At 43.4% G+C, this 21,986-nt stretch overlaps 1 protein-coding gene across 1 annotated transcript; it reads left to right on the forward strand.

Moving 5' to 3' along the window:
• The first annotated feature begins 1,243 nt into the window (after positions 1–1,243).
• Positions 1,244–21,315, forward strand: LOC120063907 (X-linked retinitis pigmentosa GTPase regulator-like). Its single transcript, XM_039014221.1, has 15 exons — positions 1,244–1,329; positions 1,648–1,773; positions 2,089–2,187; positions 2,286–2,348; positions 2,451–2,609; positions 2,835–2,984; positions 3,104–3,262; positions 5,404–5,559; positions 5,665–5,789; positions 5,863–6,078; positions 6,356–6,827; positions 14,979–15,094; positions 16,635–16,700; positions 17,011–19,736; positions 21,168–21,315. Exons 1-15 carry the CDS (start codon positions 1,299–1,301, stop codon positions 21,313–21,315), a joined length of 4,812 nt encoding a protein of 1,603 aa, XP_038870149.1. The 5' UTR covers positions 1,244–1,298.
• The last annotated feature ends 671 nt before the right edge of the window (positions 21,316–21,986 follow it).

The following is a 21,986-nucleotide window of genomic DNA, read 5'->3' on the forward strand; positions in this document are numbered from 1 at the left end:
GGGGCTGGGGGCGCTACAGTGAAATAAAACAATAATAACTAACCTAAACAGCAGTAGACAAGGCATATTGACATTAGGGAGTGGCATGTGTAGCCGAGTGATCATAGGGTCCAATGAGCAGCAATGGGTGAGTCAGGGAGCCGTTCGATAGTCGCTACTATGCTAGGCGAGCTGGAGCTAGCGGGCCGTGGCCAGCAGATGGGTCTTCGGTGACGTCACAATGGAAAAGCCTGTTGAAACCACCTCGGATGATTACGTCGGCAGACCAGTCGTGATGGATCGGTGGGGCTCCGTGCCGCCAATAAAGGGTACAGGCCAATTGGCATAAGAGGTATTGTAGCCCAAGAATTAGCTGGTAGACCTCTTCGGCTAGCCGGGAAATGGGCCTAGCTCGAGGCTAGCTCAAGGCTAACTGGTGTTTGCTTCGGGACAGAGGCAGGAGTAGCCATTCGGATTGCAGCTAGCTAGCTGTGATGATCCAGTGTAATGGTCCAGAGCTTGGAATCCGGAGATGTGGTAGAGAAAAAGCAGTCCGATATGCTCTGTGTTGATATCGCGCTGTGCAGACTGGCAGGTATTGACCGAGCTGAGGCTGGTTAACGGTGAAGACCGCTAGCACTGGCTAACTGACTTCTAGCTAGTAGCTAGTTAGCTGGCTAGCTTTTGATGGGGGTTCCGTTTCTAAAGTATAAAAATAGCAGATCCATACCACGTTGGGTGAGGCGGGTTGCAGGAGAGTATAATCAGTCTGTAGATGGAAAGTGAGATTAAAATATATCCAAAATATATACGGGGAAAAAACGAGGAAAACTATTATTTACACGGGACAAGACGCGACAAGACAAAACACACGTCCGACTGCTACGCCATCTTGGGAAAAAATTAGCATGTGTAGGGATGTGACGTCAATCAAATCAGATGTATTTATAAAGCCCTTCTTACATCAGCTGATGTCACAAAGTGCTGTACAGACACCCAGCCTAAAACCCCAAACAGCAAGCAATGCAGGTGTAGAAGCACGGTGGCTAGGAAAAACTAGCCAAAGACTTGAATGGAATATGACTGAAGGAGTGGGATGTTTATTTTTCATGTGTCTATTTTCTAAATTTTGTATGATGTCGATTTTTCCCACTTTCCTACTATCGATATTTGTTCCATAGTTTACCATCCGTACAGTAGGTGGCGGCATGCATCTCTAACGATTTTTTGTGGACCGCCATAATACCATAGAAGAAGAAGGTTATTTCGGTCGAGGAACGTCACCTGCATCTGTGAGGTGTTCCGAAGCCAGGGAAGAGATGACCGGCCAGACGGAGGCTGATATACCTGGTAAGAAAACCTACCAAGTGTCTGTATCTCGCTTTTTTAAGCATATGGCGGTTATTTAGATAGTGTAGCACCAGTAATGTGTGGTGGTGACCATTCGCTAACCTGTTGCTATTTCTGGCTGGCAGCGACTTAAATAGGTAGCTGACAACTGCTTGGCTTTAGGATTTACCTACTCCTGTAACGTTAGCCTAGTGAAATCAGGGTCATTTTAGTACAACCAAACCTTGTAGGCTATATTAGACCTGTTATATCCCCAAACCCCAATGAAATGTCATAGTTTCTCTCCTGTCTGAAGGTAGTTTTATTTTACCGTAACAGAAACAGGAGCAGTCTTCACCTTTGGGAAGAGCAAGTTTGCTGATAATGTGCCCAGTAAATTCTGGCTGAAGAATGACCATCCAGAGGAAATCTCATGTGGGGGGGATCACACTGCTGTCATAACAGGTACTCAATTTGTAGCCAACTCTCTCCCATGGGATTGGGTGACTTGGAGACACTGTATAAAACCATAAATTATCTGTCTGTTGTTTATAAAATGACTGTAAGTAATTGTAAATAGTTATTAACAGTTTATTGATGCTATATTGAACCTATAATTAGTTATTGCAATGAACAAAATGTTTTATACTTCAAGATGTGTAGTATTTAGGCATTCAAATATAAATACATTTTTTAAACAAATGCATAAAAACAGTATAATTAAGAGTTTTATTAGCAGTTTATGAAATATAAGTGTAATGCCTTTTCTCCTACCTGTAGGCCATGGCAGGCTGTTCATGTTTGGAAGTAATACCTGGGGTCAGCTAGGACTGGGGTCAGAGATCAATGTCAACATCAACAAGCCCACCGCTGTGAAAGGTCAGTCAGTCCATCATGTACTAGGATTATGTTTGACTCATGTTTTGTCAAAGTTTTGCTACGTTTTGTAATGTTAAAACCTATGTTTTTTCCTTTAGCGTTGAAGTCTGAAAAAGTTAAGTTTGCGTCATGTGGGAGAGACCACACAATAGTGTGCACATGTAAGAGAACCATGTTATTTTACTCTGCATTACTTGAAAGGATGTTATGAATGAATATCTGCTGTTATCATTACTTATGAGTCTTTCTCCCATGGTTGTCAGGGAGTGGGCGTGTTTATGGTGCTGGCAGTAACCAGGAGGGGCAGCTTGGTTTGGGACACTGTGACGACACAAACACCTTCCACCTGCTTCATCCTTTCTCTGACCATGCACCAATCAAAATGCTTGCTGCTGGCTGCAACACCTCAGCTGCCCTGACTGGTAAGGATGACGACAGATGGGTTGTTTACTGGCATCATCAGTGTAGAGCAGTCCTGTCTGTCTGTCTGTCTGTCTGTCTGTCTGTCTGTCTGTCTGTCTGTCTGTCTGTCTGTCTGTCTGTCTGTCTGTCTGTCTGTGTTTTCTCTGTCTGTCTGTATGTGTCTTCCTTGTCAGTCTGTGTGTGTTTCTGATCTTTCACATGCCGTCTGTGTGCTGTGTTGTTAGAGGACGGCAGGCTGTTCATGTGGGGTGATAACTCTGTGGGCCAGATCGGTCTGGGCACAGAGAGCTACGCCTCAGAGCCTAGAGATGTGATGGTGGGACAGCCAGTGGCCTGGGTGTCTTGTGGATACCACCACTCAGCGTTTGTCACAGGTAATACACTCACACGTGCAGGGTTATTTTATATTGGGATCTTAACCTTATGCATACCACATCCTGTTGTTATATAATAACGCGGCTGGGTTATTGTTGTTGGTTTGGGCTTGTTCCAGTGGATGGGGACCTCTACACCTTTGGGGAGAGTGGGAGCGGAAGGCTGGGTGTATTCCCAGACCAGCTAGCCAATCACAGAGTCCCTCAGTGGGTGGAAAGCATCCAGGACCCGGTCATCCAAGTGTCCTGTGGAGGGGAGCACACAGTGGCACTCACAAGTAAATACCTCTCTGAAATACTATTACTATTAACCTTTTCACATGTGAGTTCCAAATATCTCTAACGGTCGCCCCAGTGTGAGTTGTTTTATGCGGGTGATGTCAGAATGCATCACTGTTCCAAAATATGATTGTTACGCAATAGGACAGTTAACCCATGCTGCCCTCAAACCAAGGCACACTGCCTGCTAATTATCTATAGGCTATGAATTGAGGTCTGTTCCGTCTCCTCATTAATTCACATAAGAATTAGCCCATTTCACTGTTGCGGACAATTTATGTTTTAGGCTTTACTGAGCCGGACAAACTTCTCTCTTCGACAAGAGCCCAAGCACTTCCCCAGTGTTTCCCCCAGATCAAGTAGGCATCTCTAGTCAGAACAGGCCTTGCACAAACTTTTTCCCCCTGGCAAATTTTCTGACTGGCGCCCGCATTGCATTCCTTGTTGTTTTCCTTACAAATAATAACTTTGGACATGTGTGCATTCCTATCAAAGTAAGTGCCTTATTTTCTGTATATTGTGTTGTCATTTCTACTGTAACATACCGTATGTATGTATGGAGCATAATGTACTTACTGTTTTATTCATATGTTTCCAAGTTCTGGTGTCAAATCATGCATTCTGATTCTTGCATCGATTGTAATGGACACATATGATGTATGTAAAATACATTTTTGAAGGTTGTACTGATTATGATGAGCTAATGCTAAGCTATTTTCCAGCTATGTGTGGCGCCATGTTTGTTGACACCATACAATGCATTCTCAGTGTCACGTAAAGATGTCAGACCAAATATGCTATAAAAAACAAGGTGAAGGGATAGTTCACTCGACTGACTTATGGTGCTTCCAAGACAACTGGGAACTCTGAATGATACGAGGTCAAATCATGATGTCAATGATCTTCCGGTCGGACAGAGGGCCGAGTTCCTGAGTTGGAATTCTGAGGTGGATGACAGTTCAAAAATATTTTTCCCAGTCCGAGCTCGTTTTTCCCCCCGAGTTCCCAGTTGTCTTGAACGCAATGAAGGTGGAAGTCAGAGATTTCCAGTTGTTTGAACATCAGATTGTAACTATGGTATCGCAGGGTTGCCAACTTAGACCTTTCCAGGGGTTTTATTTTTATTTAGCGTATAAACTTCTCCTGTGTTTGCCACCCATTTATTGATATCCCCCCATCGTAGTAATATTTCCTGCATGATATCCCCCCACGATACCGTCCCCCATTTTTCCGCCCCTAGACTTGAAAACTCCCCACAAATGAAATTAACCCCCCCCACAAACACCCCTAAAATGGTTCCATCCCTGTTTAGCTTTCGCACTATGGTTAGGCTAGGCAGTAGGTTTGTATTTGGGGTAATGATCTGTGAGGTGATAACATTTTATTTGCTTTGTGATTTGTCAAAAACGGTAAATTCATGTGCTATGGTTATTGTATACATTGTAAAAAGTACATCAAAGATTTGTAATATGCTGACAAGTTCATATTTTTCAGGCATTGTGTCTTATAGTGAATGGCATTCTGGGATTAGGGAGTTTTCGCTTGTCAAGCATAAACAAACCTGGCTGCCAGCATAAAGAATTTAGCTGCTGTTAGTTTAGCTCACACGCATCTCTTTTCTAAACAATATTACATTTCTCCCTTGTGCTCACCAGATATGTGGTATATTGTAAACAAGTTTAGTCGTTAGGTCGCTAACTTATGTTAAGTTTTTTGTCAGCACAACCTGTTATTTAGACTGGTTTATGGAATGAGTTTGGATGTGTTCTGTGTGATGTTTGGATGATGAAGTTTGCATTTATCTTTTACAATAAAAGGTGAAATTGAGGAATTAAGTTGTGAAGACCTTTATTTATCATCAGTACAAAACATTGTTTAGATGCTTTTCAGACAACAATGCTGTTTAGACGTGTTTGTTGCATCATACGTTCTGTTGCTACTGTTCCAATCACATATTTGCGAAGGTACGCTGCAGGGACCACTCAACAATGATCACAAATATGTGATCGTACGTGTCAAAGGGTTAATACTAACTAAAGTTACAGTACTGTTAATGAAATAAAATAGTCTGTCTACTGTTCCTAGCTGGTAACTGTCTCATCTTCTTCTACACCTCTCTCTCTTCCTCTCCATGTTCCAGAGGACAATGTGTACGCGTTTGGGCGGGGGCAGCATGGGCAGCTAGGCCATGGGACCTTCCTGTTCGAGGTACCTTTGCCAAAAGCACTGGACCACTTCCGGAATGGCAGAGTCAGTCACGTAAGCTGTGGAGAGAACCACACTGCAGTGATCACAGGCAATCTTCCATACTATTCTACTAGTATACACTGTTGAATGGATGTTATTCAGAAATTTAAAGCCTGAGCATTTTTCCATTGAGACCTCATTTCTGTCACTCCAGACAGTGGGATTCTGTACACCTTTGGGGACGGTCGCCAGGGTAAACTAGGACTGGGGGAAGAGAACTTCACCAACCAGTTCAGACCAACACTGTGCCCACGCTTCCTCAAATACAGTGTCCAGTCAGTAAGTCAAGTAGTGTCTGTGTGTGTCTGTGTCTATGTTCGTGCACCTGCTAATACTGTGTATGTGTGTTCAGGTGGCATGTGGCGGCTCTCACATGCTGGTGCTGGCTATGCCCAGACTCCCAGAGGTTGAGGAAGTGGTGATAGAGGAGGATGATGTTACAGAGAGCATTCTGGAGTCTCTGGAGACCTACACCGAGCTGCTCCTGATGGACCCCTCCTTCCTGATGCCCAACCCACAGACCACACCTCTGTGGACCCTGTCTGCTAGGGCCCGCCGCAGGGAGAGGGTGAGTACTGCCAAAACATCTGACAGTTCCAGAAAGGAGTTCTGAAATGTTGATTACAAAGGGTGACAGAGTTGTGGTGTTTGGTTTCCTTCACTTACGACCAGTGTTGCATTACATTGCTGCACCTCAGTAATGGTCATGTGTAGTAGCCGACTTTATGTGAACCAGTCTAAGTAACTACTCTTTAATACTATTATTATGGTCTGAGGGAGCAATTTAGCCCTTATGTAGCCATTATTTAGTAGATGTATCTACTTTTCTGTGTTGTGTGTTTCAGGAGAGTTCTCCAGAGCAGTTTGGCCAGATGTTCCGTAACCTTCCGCCTCTGATGTCCGGCTTCCTCAACGCCTCCCTGCCCCTGTCCAGAAATATCCGCATCTCCAGATCACCATCTGAAGACCCCTGCATCTCCTCACTGTCCTCCAATCCCTCCTCAAACGACCCCCCCAGCCCCTCTCTGTCCCTTAAATCCAGATCCAAAACCCCATTAACACCGTCACCCAAGTTCATATTCCCAGACCCTCCTAGCCCTTCACTCTCCTCTAAGTTCTCCCCTAAGAAGAGACCCAGCCCATCAAAATCACCCAAATATGCATCTAAAGAACGCCTCACCCACTCACAGTCCTTTAAATCCACACATAAACTCATCCCCACCCCCTCAATGTCCCCTAAACCCTCCTCTGTAAAGCCCACAGATGACAACCAATCCCCCAAAACGCTGTCTGAGGGTCCCACCACACCACAGACAGGTAGCTGAATCCTACAATGCTGTCTTTCCTTTTCACCGCAGTACAGTGCCTTCGGAAAGTATTCAGACCCCTTGAATACTTTTGTCTTAGATTTTATTTTATTTTTATCCATTCTAGAATAAGGCTTTAACGTAATAAAATGTGGAAAAAGTCAAGTGGTCTGAATAAGGCACTGTATACAGGCATAACTGCAGCCCATATTCTATGACCTATCCAGACCTGGGTTCAAATACATGGATTTGAGTATCTGGTATTTGAAATACTTTTTCTGTGTATTTGTGTATTTTCAAATACACAGCCCAAAACAATCACTCATAAAACTTAAATTAATTGCAGTCTCAAATAGCCACCTGTCCCTTTTAATAGCCAGGCAACTGCACACATTTCAGCAAATAACGCCTAATTCAAATAAATACAGGGCCTATGTGAATGTTTTTATGAGGTAACCATGAATTACCATGACATTTACAAGGTTTAATATTTTGAATTTGGTAAATAAAATAATTCAGTGATGACTTGAAAAAATTATGGCAATCATCCGTTTTTTATCGCCAGTAAGAAACTGCTAGCCAATGGCTACTAACAGCTGAAAGCTGCTAACTAACTGGCAGGCACAAAAACCATCAACAATCTAGGGAGTACAGACCCCCAGAAATTGGCTGATCACATTCTAGTGGAGAAAGTAAAAACTGCCAAAAATGCACAGTCAAGAGGAGAATAATTATTCTGTCAATGAAAAGTTTTTATTTTTCGAATAGAGACATACTAAGACAAAACGTGACACAACGTGTAAATGATAACACATTAGTGCAGGAAATGAAGACATTTATTAAAATGCTGGAAGTGAATGCTGGAATTCAACAATTAACAATGCAAATGAGCAAAAGCTGTGTTAATTATGGAAGTAGACGCCTGGCTCAAACAGAAGCCTGTCTCTAATAAACACCTGTTGTGATCAGTGATTTAAGCAAATAAATGTCTGGGCTATTAATTTAAGTTTTACAGACTTTTATTTGAGTATTTTAATGGTTATTTGTAAGAACCAAATAGTCTGCCAAATTGTATTTGACAGTATGTTCAAATACTTATTTCAAATACTATTTTCAAATGCCTGGGTTAAATGCATTGGAATGTATTTGAGTCAGTGTATTTTAGTTTTTCAAATACTTTCCAAGTGTATTTCCAAATGCATTATAATATTTTTTAAATAAAATACAGTACCAGTCAAAAGTTTGCGCTCAACAGTGCATCCCACTTGTAAAGCCATCCGAAACGGTGCATCCCACTTGTAAAGCCATCCGAAACGGTGCATCCCACTTGTAAAGCCATCCGAAACGGTGCATCCCACTTGTAAAGCCATCCGAAACGGTGCATCCCACTTGTAAAGCCATCCGAAACGGTGCATCCCACTTGTAAAGCCATCTGAAACGGTGCATCCCACTTGTAAAGCCATTTTTAAGACTAAACTTTATTGGCTAGCCTATCCTTCCTCCTAGACTTTAATTGTTGCTTTTATATATTTGATTGTTGCTTTTATTTATATATATATACACACACACACACACACACACACACACACACACACACACACACACACACACACACACACACACACACACACACTACCATTTAAAACTTTGGGGTCACTTAGAAATGTCCTTGTTTTCCATGAAATATAGTCAAGATGTTGACAAGGTTATAAATAATGATTGTTAATTGAAATCGTCAAATAATCCTCAATTTGCAGCAATTACAGCCTTGCAGACCCTTGGCATTCTAGTTGTCAATTTTTTTAGGTAATCTGAAGAGATTTCACCCCATGCTTCCTGAAGCACCTCCCACAAGTTAGATTGGCTTGATGGGCACTTCTTACGTACATACGGTCAAGCTGCTCCCACAACAGCTCAATAGAGTTTAGATCCGGTGACTGTAATGGCCGCTCCATTATAGACAGAATACCAGCTGACTGCTTCTTCCCTAAATAGTTATTGCATAGTTAGGAGCTGTGCTTTGGGTCATTGTCCTGTTGTAGGAGGAAATTGGCTCCAATTAAGCTCCGTCCACAGGGTATGGCTTGGTGTTGCAAAATGTAGTGATAGTCTTCCTTCTTCAAAATCCCTTTTACCCTGTACAAATCTCCCACTTTACTGCCACCAAAGTACCCCCTGCTTGACAGATGGCGTCAAGCACTCCTCCAGCATATTTTCATTTTTTCTGCGTCTCACAAATGTTTTTCTTTGTGATCCGACACCTCAAACTTAGATTTGTCTGTCCATAACACTTTTTTCCAATATTTTTCTGTCCAGTGTCTGTGTTATTTTGCCCATCTTAATCTTTTCTTTAAATTGGCCAGTCAGAGATAGGGCTTTTTCTTTGCAAATCGGCCTAGAAGGCCAGCATCCCGGAGTCGCCTCTTCACTGTTGACCTTGAGACTGGTGTTTTGCGGGTACTATTTAATGAAGCTGCCAGTTAAGGACTTGTGAGGTGTCTGTTTCTCAAACTAGACACTCTAATGTACTTGTCCTCTTGCTCAGTTGTGCACCGGGGCCTCCCACTCCTCTTTCTATTCTGTTTAGAGCCAGTTTGCGCTGTTCTGTGAAGGGAGTAGCACAAAGCATTGTATGTTGTTTCTTGTCAATTTCTCGCATGGAATAGCCTTCATTTCTCAGAACAAGAATAGACTGATGAGTTTCAGAAGAAAGTATTTGTTTCGGGCCTTTTTGAGCCTGTAATCAAACCCACAAATGCTGATGCTCCAGATACGCAACTAGATACGCAACAGATACGCAAAAAACAAGGACATTTCTTAGTGACCCCAAACCTTTTAACGGTAGTATATATATACAGTTGAAGTTGGAAGTTTACATACACTTAGGTTAGAGTCATTAAAACTAGTTTTTCAACCACTCACAAATGTCTTGTTAACAAACTATAGTTTTGGCAAGTCGGTTAGGACATCTACTTTGTGCATGACACAAGTACTTTTTACAACAATTGTTTACAGTCAGATTATTTCACTTATAATTCACTGTATCACAATTCCAGTGGGTCAGAAGTTTACATCCACTAAGTTGACTGTGCCTTTAAACAGCATGACAAAATGATGTCATGGCTTTACAAGCTTCTGATAGGCTAATTGACATCATTTGAGTCAATTGGAGGTGTACCTGTGGATGTATTTCAAGGTCTACCTTCAAACTCAGTGCCTCTTTGCTCGACATCATGGGAAAATCTAAAGAAATCAGCCAAGACCTCGGAAAAAAATTGTAGTCCTCCACAAGTCTGGTTCATCCTTGGGAGCTATTTCCAAACGCCTGAAGGTACCACGTTCATCTGTACAAACAATAGTACACAAGTATAAACACCATGGGACCACGCAGCTGTCATACGGCTCAGGAAGGAGACGCGTTCTGTCTCCTAGAGATGAATGTACTTGGGTGCAAAAAGTGCAAATCAATCCCAGGACAACAGCAAAGGACCTTGTGAAGCTGCTGGAGGAAACAGCTACAAAAGTATCTATATCCACAGTAAAACGAGTCCTATATCGACATAACCTGAAAGGCCGCTCAGCAAGGAAGAAGCCACTGCTCCAAAACCGCCATAAAAAAGCCAGACTACGGTTTGCAACTGCACATGGGGACGTAGATCGTACTTTTTGGAGAAATGTCCTCTGGTCTGATGAAACAAAAATAGAACTGTTTGGCCATAATGACCATCGTTATGTTTGGAGGAAAAAAGGGGGGGCTTGCAAGCCGAAGAACACCATCCCAACCGTGAAGCACGGGGGTGGCAGCATCATGCTGTGGGGGTGCTTTGCTGCAGGAGGGACTGATGCACTTCACAAAATAGATGGCTTTATAAGCAAGGAAAATTATGTGGGTATATTGAAGCAACATCTCTAGACGTCAGTCAGGAACTTTAAGCTTGGTCGCAAATGGGTCTTCCAAATGGACAATGACCCCAAGCATACTTCCAAATTTGTGGCAAAATGTCTTAAGGACAACAAAGTCAAGGTATTGTAGTGGCCATCACAAAGCCCTGACCTCAATTCTATAGAAAATGTGCGGACAGGACTGAAAAAGCATGTGCGAGCAAGGAGGCCTACAAACCTGACTCAGTTACACCAGCTCTGTCAGGAGGAATGGGCCAAAATTCACGCAACTTATTGTGGGAAGCTTCTGGAAGGCTACCCAAAATGTTTGACCTAAGATAAACACTTTAAAGGCAATGCTACTAAATATTAATTGAGTGTATGTAAACTTCTGACCCAAATGGGAATGTGATGAAAGAAATAAAAGCTGAAATAAATCATTCTCTCTACTATTATTCTGACATTTCACATTCTTAAAATAAAGTGGTGATCCTAACTGACTTAAGACAGGGAATTTTTACTTGGATTAAATATCAGGAATTGTGAAAAACTGAGTTTAAATGTATTTGGCTAAGGTGTATGTAAACTTCCGACTTCAACTGTGTATATATATATATATATATATACAGAAAAACCCTTGAATAAGTAGGTGTGCCCAAACTTTTGACTGGTACTGTATATATAAGTTTGGACACACCTACTTTGGACTGGTACTGTATATATGTATATACAGTGGGGAGAACAAGTATTTGATACACTGCCGATTTTGCAGGTTTTCCTACCTACAAAGCATGTAGAGGTCTGTAATTTTTATCATAGCTACACTTCAACTGTGAGAGACGGAATCTAAAACAAAAATCCAGAAAATCACATTGTATGATTTTTAAGTAATTAATTTGCATTTTATTGCATGACATAAGTATTTGAAAACCTACCAACCAGTAAGAATTCCGGCTCTCACAGACCTGTTAGTTTTTCTTTAAGAAGCCCTCCTGTTCTCCACTCATTACCTGTATTAACTGCACCTGTTTGAACTCGTTACCTGTATAAAAGACACATGTCCACACACTCAATCAAACAGACTCCAACCTCTCCACAATGGCCAAGACCAGAGAGCTGTATAAGAACATCAGGGATAAAATTGTAGCCCTGCACAAGGCTGGGATGGGCTACAGGACAATAGGCAAGCAGCTTGGTGAGAAGGCAACAACTGTTGGCGCAATTATTAGAAAATGGAAGAAGTTCAAGATGACGGTCAATCACCGTCAGTCTGTGGCTCCATGCAAGATCTCACCTCGTGGGGCATCAATGATCATGAGGAAGGTGAGGGATCAGCCCAGAACTACACGGCAGGACCTGGTCAATGACCTGAAGAGAGCTGGGACCACAGTCTCAAAGAAAACCATTAGTAACACACTACGCCGTCATGGATTAAAATCCTGCAGCGCACGCAAGGTCCCCCTGCTCAAGCCAGCGCATGTCCAGGCCCGTCTGAAGTTTGCCAATGACCATCTGGATGATCCAGAGGAGGAATGGGAGAAGGTCATGTGGTCTGATGAGACAAAAATATAGCTTTTTGGTCTAAACTCCACTCGCCGTGTTTGGAGGAAGAAGAAAGATGAGTACAACCCCAAGAACACCATCCCAACCGTGAAGCATGGAGGTGGAAACATCATTCTTTGGGGATGCTTTTCTGCAAAGGGGACAGGGCGACTGCACCGTATTGAGGGGAGGATGGATGGGGCCATGTATCGCGAGATCTTGGCCAACAACCTCCTTCCCTCAGTAAGAGCATTGAAGATGGGTCGTGGCTGGGTCTTCCAGCATGACAACGACCCGAAACACAGCCAGGGCAACTAAGGAGTGGCTCCGTAAGAAGCATCTCAAGGTCCTGGAGTGGCCTAGCCAGTCTCCAGACCTGAACCCAATAGAAAATCTTTGGAGGCAGCTGAACGTCCGTATTGCCCAGCGACAGCCCCGAAACCTGAAGGATCTGGAGAAGGTCTGTATGGAGGAGTGGGCCAAAATCCCTGCTGCAGTGTGTGCAAACCTGAAGTGCTGCTTTTCTGATGTATCAAATAATTATGTCATGCAATAAAATGCAAATTAATTACTTAAAGATCATACAATGTGATTTTCTGGATTTTTGTTTTTCTCTCACAGTTGAAGTGTACCTATGATTAAAAATTACAGACCTCTACATGCTTTGTAAGTAGGAAAACCTGCAAAATCGGCAGTGTATCAAATACTTGTTCTCCCCACTGTATATATATTATATGTGTATGTATACAATACCAGTCAACAGTTTGGACACACCTACTCATTCAAGGGTTATTCTTTATTTTTACTATTTTGTACATTGTAGAATAATAGTGAAGACATCAACACTTTGAAATAACACATATGGAATCATGTAGTAACCAAAAAAGTGTTAAACAAATCAAAATGTGTTTTACATTTTAGATTCTTCAAAGTAGCCCCCCTTTGCCTTGATGACAGCTTTGCACACTCTTGGCATTCTCTCAACCAGCTTCATGAGGAATGCTTTTCCAACTGTCTTGAAGGAGTTGCCACATTACCTGAGCACTTGTTGGCTGCTTTTTCTTCACTCTGCGGTCCAACTCATCCCAAACCATCTCAATTGGGTTGAAGTCAGGTGATTGTGGAGGCCAGGTCATCTGATGCAGCACTCCATTACTCTCCTTCTTGGTCAAATGGCCCTTATCCAGCCTGGAGGTATGTTTTTGGGTCATTGTCCTGTTGAAAAACAAATGATAGTCCCACTAAGTGCAAACCAGATGGGATGGCGTATCGCTGCAGAATGCTGTGGTAGCCATGCTGGTTAAATGTGCCTTGAATTCTAAATAAATCACATACAGTGTCACCAGCGAAACACCATCACACCTCCTCCTCCATGCTTCACTGTGGGAACCACACATGCAGACATCCTAGCGTTCACATACTCTGCGTCTCACAAAGACACGGTGGTGGGAACCAAAAATCTAAAATTTGGACTCATCACACCAAAGGACAGATTTCCACCAGTCTAATGTCCATTGCTCGTGTTTCTTTGCCCAAGCAAGTCTCTTCTTATTATTGGTGTCCTTTAGTAGTGGATTCTTTGCAGCAATTTGACTATGACGGCCTGATTCACGCAGTCTCCTCTGAACAGTTTATGTCTAGAGTTTGTGTCTGTTACTTGAACTTTGTGAAGCATTTATTTGGGCTGCAATCTGAGATGCAGTTAACTCTAATGAACTTATCCTCTGTAGCAGAGGTAACTCTGGGTCTTCCTTTCCTGTGGCGGTCCTCATGAGAGCCAGTTTCATCATAGCGCTTGATTGTTTTTGCGACTGCACTTGTAGAAACTTTCAAAGTTTTTGACATTTTCCGAATTGACTGACCTGTCTTAAGATCGGTGTCCCTAGACCGGAACGGTTGTTGTTAACATGCGCTAATGTGACTAGAATGACGTTGTAAATAGCAGCCAACTTTCCAGGACATACAGTAGACATGTCTTATATGGGCAGAAAGCTTAAATTCTTGTTAATCTAACTGCGCTGTCCAATTTACAGTAGCTATTACAGTGAAAACATACACAACAACAAAACGCTTTTATCATGGCAACTGGTTTGATATATTCACCTCAGAAGGTAAATAATGTACTTACATTCAGTAATCTTGCACTGATTTGTCATCCTGTCTTAAAGTTATGATGGACTGTTGTTTCTCTTTGCGTATTTGAGCTGTTCTTGCCATAATATGGACTTGGTCTTTTACCAAATAGGGATATCTTCTGTATACTACCCCTAACTTGTCACAACACAACTGATTGGATCAAACACATTGAGAAGGAATGGAATTCCACAAATTAACTTTTAACAAGGCACACCTGTTAATTGAAATTCATTCCAGGTGACTACCTCCTGAACCTGGTTTAGAGAATGCCAAGAGTGTGCAAAGCTGTCATCAAGGCAAAGGGTGGCTACTTTGAAGAATCTAAAATATATTTTGATTTGTTTAACACTTTTTTGTTACTACATGATTCCATCTGTGTTATTTGATAGTTTTGATGTATTCACTATTATTCTACAATGTAGAACATAGTAAACATAAAGAAAAACCATTGAGTAGGTGTGTCTAAACTTTTGACTGGTACTGTATATCTGAATACTTACATTGAATGTATGTGAAAGTAATTGAGATTTTTGAAATAGTATTTGAACCCAAGTCTGGACCTATCCCAGTGCAGCCATGTTCTCAGTATCTGTATTTACAGACAGGACCAAGGACACTGTGACAGAAGCAACTGACAGCCGGATGCTCATTGAGAATTTGGAGAAGAACATGGATGTCATGGATGAAGAGGACAATAAAGACATGTTGCCAGACCTGGTGAGTACAGTGGTTTTATTATAGAATATTAACATTTGTAGCATGTGTTATGTGTAGGTAGGTATGCTGTCTTGCTTTCTTCTGAGGTACAGTATGTGGGCTCCATGTCTTTGGCCTGGGATCATAATGGTCTCTGTTCCCCTCTACGTTTGTTTGGGTTTTCTGTTCTCCTTTACTTTTGTCTGGGCCCTGTGTGCTCCAAGGCAGGAAACAGTGTTTGCAGGCAGTCTTTGAGTATTCCAGGAAAATGTGCATAGCTCAGCGCACTCGTGTGTGTGTGTGTGTGTGTGTGTGTGTGTGTGTGTGTGTGTGTGTGTGTGTGTGTGTGTGTGTGTGTGTGTGTGTGTGTGTGTGTGTGTGTGTGTGTGAGATAGGGGGGCATTTCCATTTGGTGGAACACTGGGGGGGAAACCCAAAACCGTTCATTTTAATTGTACTTGGTTTGGGATCTCTCCATCTGTTTCTGTATCTGTCTCACGCTCATTTGCTTTTCCAAGAAAATATGTCATAAATCTCCTCAAGGCAGCTTCAGTGCTACAGATGGCTCCTGCCAATAAACAAATGTGTTTGAGCTTAACCCATGTCCCTGCCACCATCCCTCCCATCAACATACACACACAGAACAAGTATACACATACACACACACATACAGCACCTCCTTGTGTGTAGCTAATACGTAGTGTTGACGTGGCTGGGATGACGACACACTTCACGTCCATGTTTCCATGACTCCTGCTGAGGGAGACTGTGAGGGAGTCTCCTGTGTTCAGATGAGAAAGGTATTTAGCTACACACAGCCAAACACTGCCACAGAAGCTGGATGCTTTTAGTGATACAAGCACAATGTTTTTACCAACAATATCTTCATCACAGTCTTCATCAGACCATGCTTGTTGCAGCACACAATGACATCCAGCACTGTGAACAACAGACGTGGAGGAGAGAGAGCAGCTAGAGAAACACATGATATTGGGAAGACCAGGCTTTTCTTTTCGTTGTGCTTCCTCTCCCATGCATCTGAGGTCCTTTTTTACACAGAGCCGTTAGTGTCTTGTGTGCTATGAGCCTGTGTGTATACTGTACAGGTTTTATCTAGTCCATGAGAGCCTCTGAGGTGTAGTATATGAGAAGTTATGAGATAGAGGAGTTTGGCACACGTTGATGAAGGTGCATATGTTAATGAATTGTATGGAAAATCTTCTAATAAAGGTTGCCTTGGCAATGAGCACCCTCTCATTATCTCAGATTATAATTTATTTCCAGCAGAGATGGGAAAAAATAGAGGGATTGAATCGCCATGCGTCTTAGTTCTTCCTACCGGCCTTTATGTGGTTTGTAGGCTCATGCTTGCCTGCAGGAAAGCTGATTACACACACTTTGTTTACATTTTTGATGGAAAGAAGATTATAGCTTTTGTGTTGTAACCCTTTATAGTGGTTTCATTGTAAGAACTTCTATGTAAGTATTGCCGTATCTCTATATAGTTCAATGAGATGTTGAGTTTGGTTGTGAGACTTGTGTCCCGTTCTCTTTGAGGCAGGCATTACCATCAGGAGGCGATTTTGGCAATGAGACTGGGACTACATCTGCAGAACAGAAGGATAAGGTATGTTATTGTATTTACTGGAAGGGAGAGGAAATAAGGACTGCCATCTACAAGTCTTTCTCCTTTTGTCCTTTATTACACTCTACATTTAGCTACTTTATTCTGCTTTACACTTTACTGTCTCCTCTTTATGTTTCAAATCCTTCTCTCTATTTCTCTACTCTTTGAATATTCTCTCTTTTTGCAAAACCTTATCCTGTTTTCATCTAATTCTTCCTTTGCTCTCTTACTTTTATTTCTCTTTACAACTTTCTCTGTCTTCCTCTGTCTTTCTCTTTCTGTCTCCTTCACTCTTTCTCTATCTCTCCAGGGACATAAAAAGGGTCGGGCTCTGAGGAGAGCTGTTAAGGAGGCAGAAATGGAGGTTGAACAAGCCCTGGCCAACAGGAAGCCGCAGCTACTTTCCCATAAGGCCCTTCCCACCGAGCTTCTGAGAGGCTCCAGCTTGAGTTCGTTAAAGGCAGAGGGCACACCCCCAAAGAGCCCCAAATGCTTAATGAACCCTCAGACACCAGCCAGCGGCAAGGAAAACATTGCTTTGACAGCAGAAAAGGCTGGCATCAAAGTGAACACCAGTAAACTGACGGGTAGTAATCTGCAAAGCACAGGTAAAGCAGGGTCTAAGCCAATTTCACCAGCAAAGAAACAAAGCAAGTCATTCGTATCGAAACCTAGCACTCCTGAACACAGCCAGATCCAGATATCTGTGTCTAAACCCAGTACTCCAAAACATGGTCAAAACAAACTGTCTGAATCTAAACCCAGCACTCCAAAACATGGTCAAAACAAACTGTCTGAATCTAAACCCAGCACTCCAAAACATGGTCAAAGTAAGCTGTCAGAATCTAAACCCAGCACTCCAAAACATGGTCAAAGTAAGCTGTCTGAATCTAAACCCAGCACTCCAAAACATGGTCAAAGTAAGCTGTCTGAATCTAAACCCAGCACTCCAAAACATGGTCAAAGTAAGCTGTCTGAGGTGAATAAAGGTACAGAGATTAAAGGTAAAGGCCCTGTAAAAGTTCAAGGTAAGGAGGTTGAGGCGTCCAAAGACAATAAATCTAAAATTGCAGAGGAAGATACTAAAACAATTGAAGTTCAAAATAAACCACTTCAAGAGATCATGTCCCCTCCAGTCAAAGTTAAAGGTAAACCTGTGGAAAAGGAAACAACTCCAAATAAGGCTATTGCTGAAACCACTCCTTTGAAAGTAAAGAGCATTACCAAGAAGATTGTAGATGATAACAAACCTTCTGAAGGTAAAGGCACTCCAATAAAGGGAAAAAAGAAGGCAAAAGAGGTGAATGAAGAGAAGATGGAAGAGTCTATTACTTTCAACGAGTCAGGGACAACAGTGGGGAACAAAATGGCAGTTAAAGATAAAGGCAAAGCCAAAGAAAAAGAAAGTGCACCCACCAAAACAAAAAATGTGCCCAAACGTAAAGATGTTGAAGCGAAACTAACTGAGTTAGAGGGAGCCCCAGTGAAACTGAAAAGCAAGCCGACAGAGGTTTCCAGCCATGCAGTCTTAGTAGAACCTACCTCAAAGGCCAAATCACCAGTCACATCACTCTCATTATCAGATGCACTACCTCAAAATGCTGGAGATAAGAAGTCAACAAAGTCACTGGTTGTCTGTCAGGTCAGGGATAGAGTGGAGGTCACAGGGGAAGATGCCTTTGATGAATCCCAGGAGGGGAAGCCTAGCTGGGGAGGATTTCTCAGCGATGCAGCCTCTCTCCTTCCAGATGTGGGGATGGCAGGGGCAGCCATGGGGGTCCTGAGTGAGGCGGTGACGAGCGTGAAGGGGATTCAGTCGGAGAGTGACACAGACACTTCTATCCCTCCTCGGCGGTCCAGCCGGGTAGAGCGGTTCACCAAACAGAGCGCCATCACCCAGCCTTCCTCCACATCACCCTCTTCTTCAACATCAGATCCAAGCACAGCTGAGCAAAGCAAGAGGACCAATGCCCGCATCAGCACCCTCTGGAATTCTGATCAGGAAGTGGGGAGCAGGAGTTTTGAGAAGGACCCAGAAACCACAGAGGCTGCTAGCGAGAGGTCAGAAGGTCAGGCCAAGGTCGATTATGATGAGAACTCTAGTAGTCAAAGTTCGGGAGCTGAGGATGATGAAGATAAAGAGTCCACAAAGAGACATGGAGATGGGACAGAAATGGAGAGCACCCAACAAGAGGAAAAAGAGGATGACAGAAATGTTAAGGGTCTGGAAGATAACAGTGAAGACAGTGATACTGTGGCCAGCAGAGAGGGAGAGGAAGGTAGAGAAGAAAAGAGTGAAGACAGCGAGGGCGCGGAAGAGGAAAAGAGTGAAGAGAGTGAGGGCGCGGTAGCAGAAGAAAAGAGTGAAGAGAGCGAGGGCGTGGAGGCAGAAGAAAAGAGTGAAGAGAGCGAGGGCGCGGAGGCAGAAGAAAAGAGTGACGACAGCGAGGGCGCAGAGGCAGAAGAAAAGAGTGAAGAGGACGTGGAGGCGGAGGCGGAAGAAGAAGAAAAGAGTAATAGTGTGGGGACAGGAGAGGGGGCGGAGGAAGACGAGAGGTGTGAGAGTGAGGGGACAGGAGAGTGGGAACAGGGAGAGGAGAAGAGTGATAGTGATGCGACAATAAAGGGGGAGGAGGAAGAAGAGAAAAGTGATGAGGGTGCAGTACAGGGGGAGGAGAAAGAAGAGAAGAGTGATAGTGAGGGGACAAGTGATGGGGAGGAGAGCAAAGAGAGTGATTCTGAGGCAAGCCTAGAGGAGGAGGGTGAGGAGACGAGTGCACAGAGTGAGGGGGAAGGAGAAGAAGGCGAAAGTGGTTCTGGGACAAGTGGAGAGGAGGAGGAGAAGAGTGAAGAAGAGTCCAGTGATGAAGAGAGTTGGGATGAAAAAAAAGAGGAAGAGGAGGAGAGCAATTCGAGTGAGTATGAAAAGGAGGAGAGTGGTGATGAATCAGGAAATGAGGCTGAGAGCAAGAGTGAGGGATCAGCAGAAGAGAAAGAAGATAAACAAGCAGAAAAAGCAGAAAGTAAAGCCACTGAGTCAGCAGAGGAGGAAGGAGAGAACCAAGAAGAGGAAGAGAGTGGAGCAGAGGAGGAAGGAGAGAACCAAGAAGAGGAAGAGAGTGGAGCAGAGGAGGAAGGAGAGAACCAAGAAGACGAAGAGAGTGTAGCAGAGGAGGAAGGAGAGAACCAAGAAGAGGAAGAGAGTGGAGCAGAGGAGGAAGGAGAGAACCAAGAAGACAAAGAGAGTGGAGCAGAGGAGGAAGGAGAGAACCAAGAAGAGGAAGAGAGTGGAGCAGAGGAGGAAGGAGAGAACCAAGAAGATGAAGAGAGTGGAGCAGAGGAGGAAGGAGAGAACCAAGAAGAGGAAGAGAGTGGAGCAGAGGAGGAAGGAGCGAACCAAGAAGAGGAAGAGAGTGGAGCAGAGGAGGAAGGAGAGAACCAAGAAGATGAAGAGAGTGGAGCAGAGGAGGAAGGAGAGGGAGAGGATAAGGAAGGTAGTGAAAGTAAAGAAAATGAGGAGGAGGAGGCAGGCGTAAGTGAGGGGGAGGAGGAAGAAGAAGAGTATGAGGGAAAGGATGAAGAAAGTGGAGAAGATGAGGATGATGCAGGAGAGGAGGAAGCAGTTGAGGGTGAGGAAGAAGAGGGTGAAAAGAAAGATGAAGAAGATGAGAACAACGAAGTTGAAGAGGGTGAGGAGGGACGAGAAGATGATGAGAAAGAAGCCAGGGGAGAGGAAGAGGTTGAAGGTGGAAAAGGTGAGGAAGAGGAGGAAGAAGAAGAAGAGGGAGAAAATGAAGGAGAGGAAGGGGAAGACGGAGAGGAGGAAGAAGAAAGACAGCAAGGAGAGGGGGAGGATGAAGGGGAGGAGGAAGAAGAAGAGGAAATTAAGGATAGAGAAGATCAGGGAGAAGGAAAGGATGAGGATATGAAAGAAAGAGAAGAGAATAATGAGGAGAAAGGAGAAGATGAGAGTGAAAAGGAGGGGGATGGTGAAAAACAGGAAAAGGAGAAAGAGGAAAGAGGAGTGCATGAAGAGAGAGATGAGGAAGCAAATAAACAAAAAGAGGAAAGGGAGTGGCAAGAGGAGGAAGACGAGGAAGTGAAGGGAAAAAACGGGGAGGGGGAGGAGAATGGGGGAGGTAAAAAAGAAGGGAAAGAAAATAAGACAAGTGATGGGGAGGTAGAACAAGAGGAAGAAGAGGGCGCATGTGAACAGAAAGGGGAGATGGATGAGGAAACGGGAGCGGGAGAGGAGGAAGGGGAAGGAGAAGAAGAGGAAGAGGATGAAGAAAAGGAGGAGAAAGATAGTAAAGGAGAGGAAGAGGAGGGAGAGGAAGAAGAAGAAGAGGGGGAGGAAGAAGAAGAGGAAGAAGAAGAGGGGGAGGAAGAAGAAGAAGAGAGAAAATCACAGAAAGGGATAAAGAAAGGGTCACAGAGCGTACCACCTAAAGCAGCTCCCCCCAGCAGGAAAGGGAAGGAAGAGGCCCCAATGGAGAAACCCAAACCACCGGCCTGCACCAAGCAGAGGACCACAGGGGGAAAACAGGCCAATGGAACCCAAGAATCCCAACAGTTCTGGAACAATGTCTTACCCCAGTACCTGGAGCTGAAGTGAAATATACTGGACATCAATGGTTTCCAATTTTATTTGGGTCAGAACCCATAACCTGACTGTTAATAACGGCTGGAATGGGTCTGGACCTCAGAAAACTAAGCCAGGTGCTCAATATACAGCACGACCCTACGTAAACTCCTTGAATTTAATCAATATCTGCATACAATTTACACAATATGCCCACTTTACTGTAAGGTACTGAACTGAGTGTACTCATGCACTATACTGTACTGAATTGTAATATACAGATATTTGTATTAAATAAAGAGAAATTGAGAACTTCACAGGACTGTCAGGAGCAAAGACTGTTTTTCTAGTAGATATAGTAGACATAGTTAAAGATGATTGTTCTGTCTATACCTAGGTGATAGGGTATCATTAACCCCTAGAGTTCAGTATACTGTAATTATAGATGAATGTACTATGACTGTCTGGAAGGGCACTTGGAGCTTCTGGAATCTAAAACATGCATTTCTGCAGTACATGTAGGAGAAACAAACACGTGCACAGTCACGTGCACACACATGCAGTTTTTTGTGTTTCAGCCTAGTTCAGTCTGGTTTGGTGTTATTGTTATTATAGATCCTGAGAGGCTACTGCACAGAAGCTCTGTTTGACTCACACTTCCCTCTCCTGTTTCCTGTGAAGACAAGGAGCACCTTAACACCTTC

Source organism: Salvelinus namaycush, chromosome 19 (assembly GCF_016432855.1).
Source record: "Salvelinus namaycush isolate Seneca chromosome 19, SaNama_1.0, whole genome shotgun sequence".
Taxonomy (NCBI): Eukaryota; Metazoa; Chordata; class Actinopteri; order Salmoniformes; family Salmonidae; genus Salvelinus; species Salvelinus namaycush.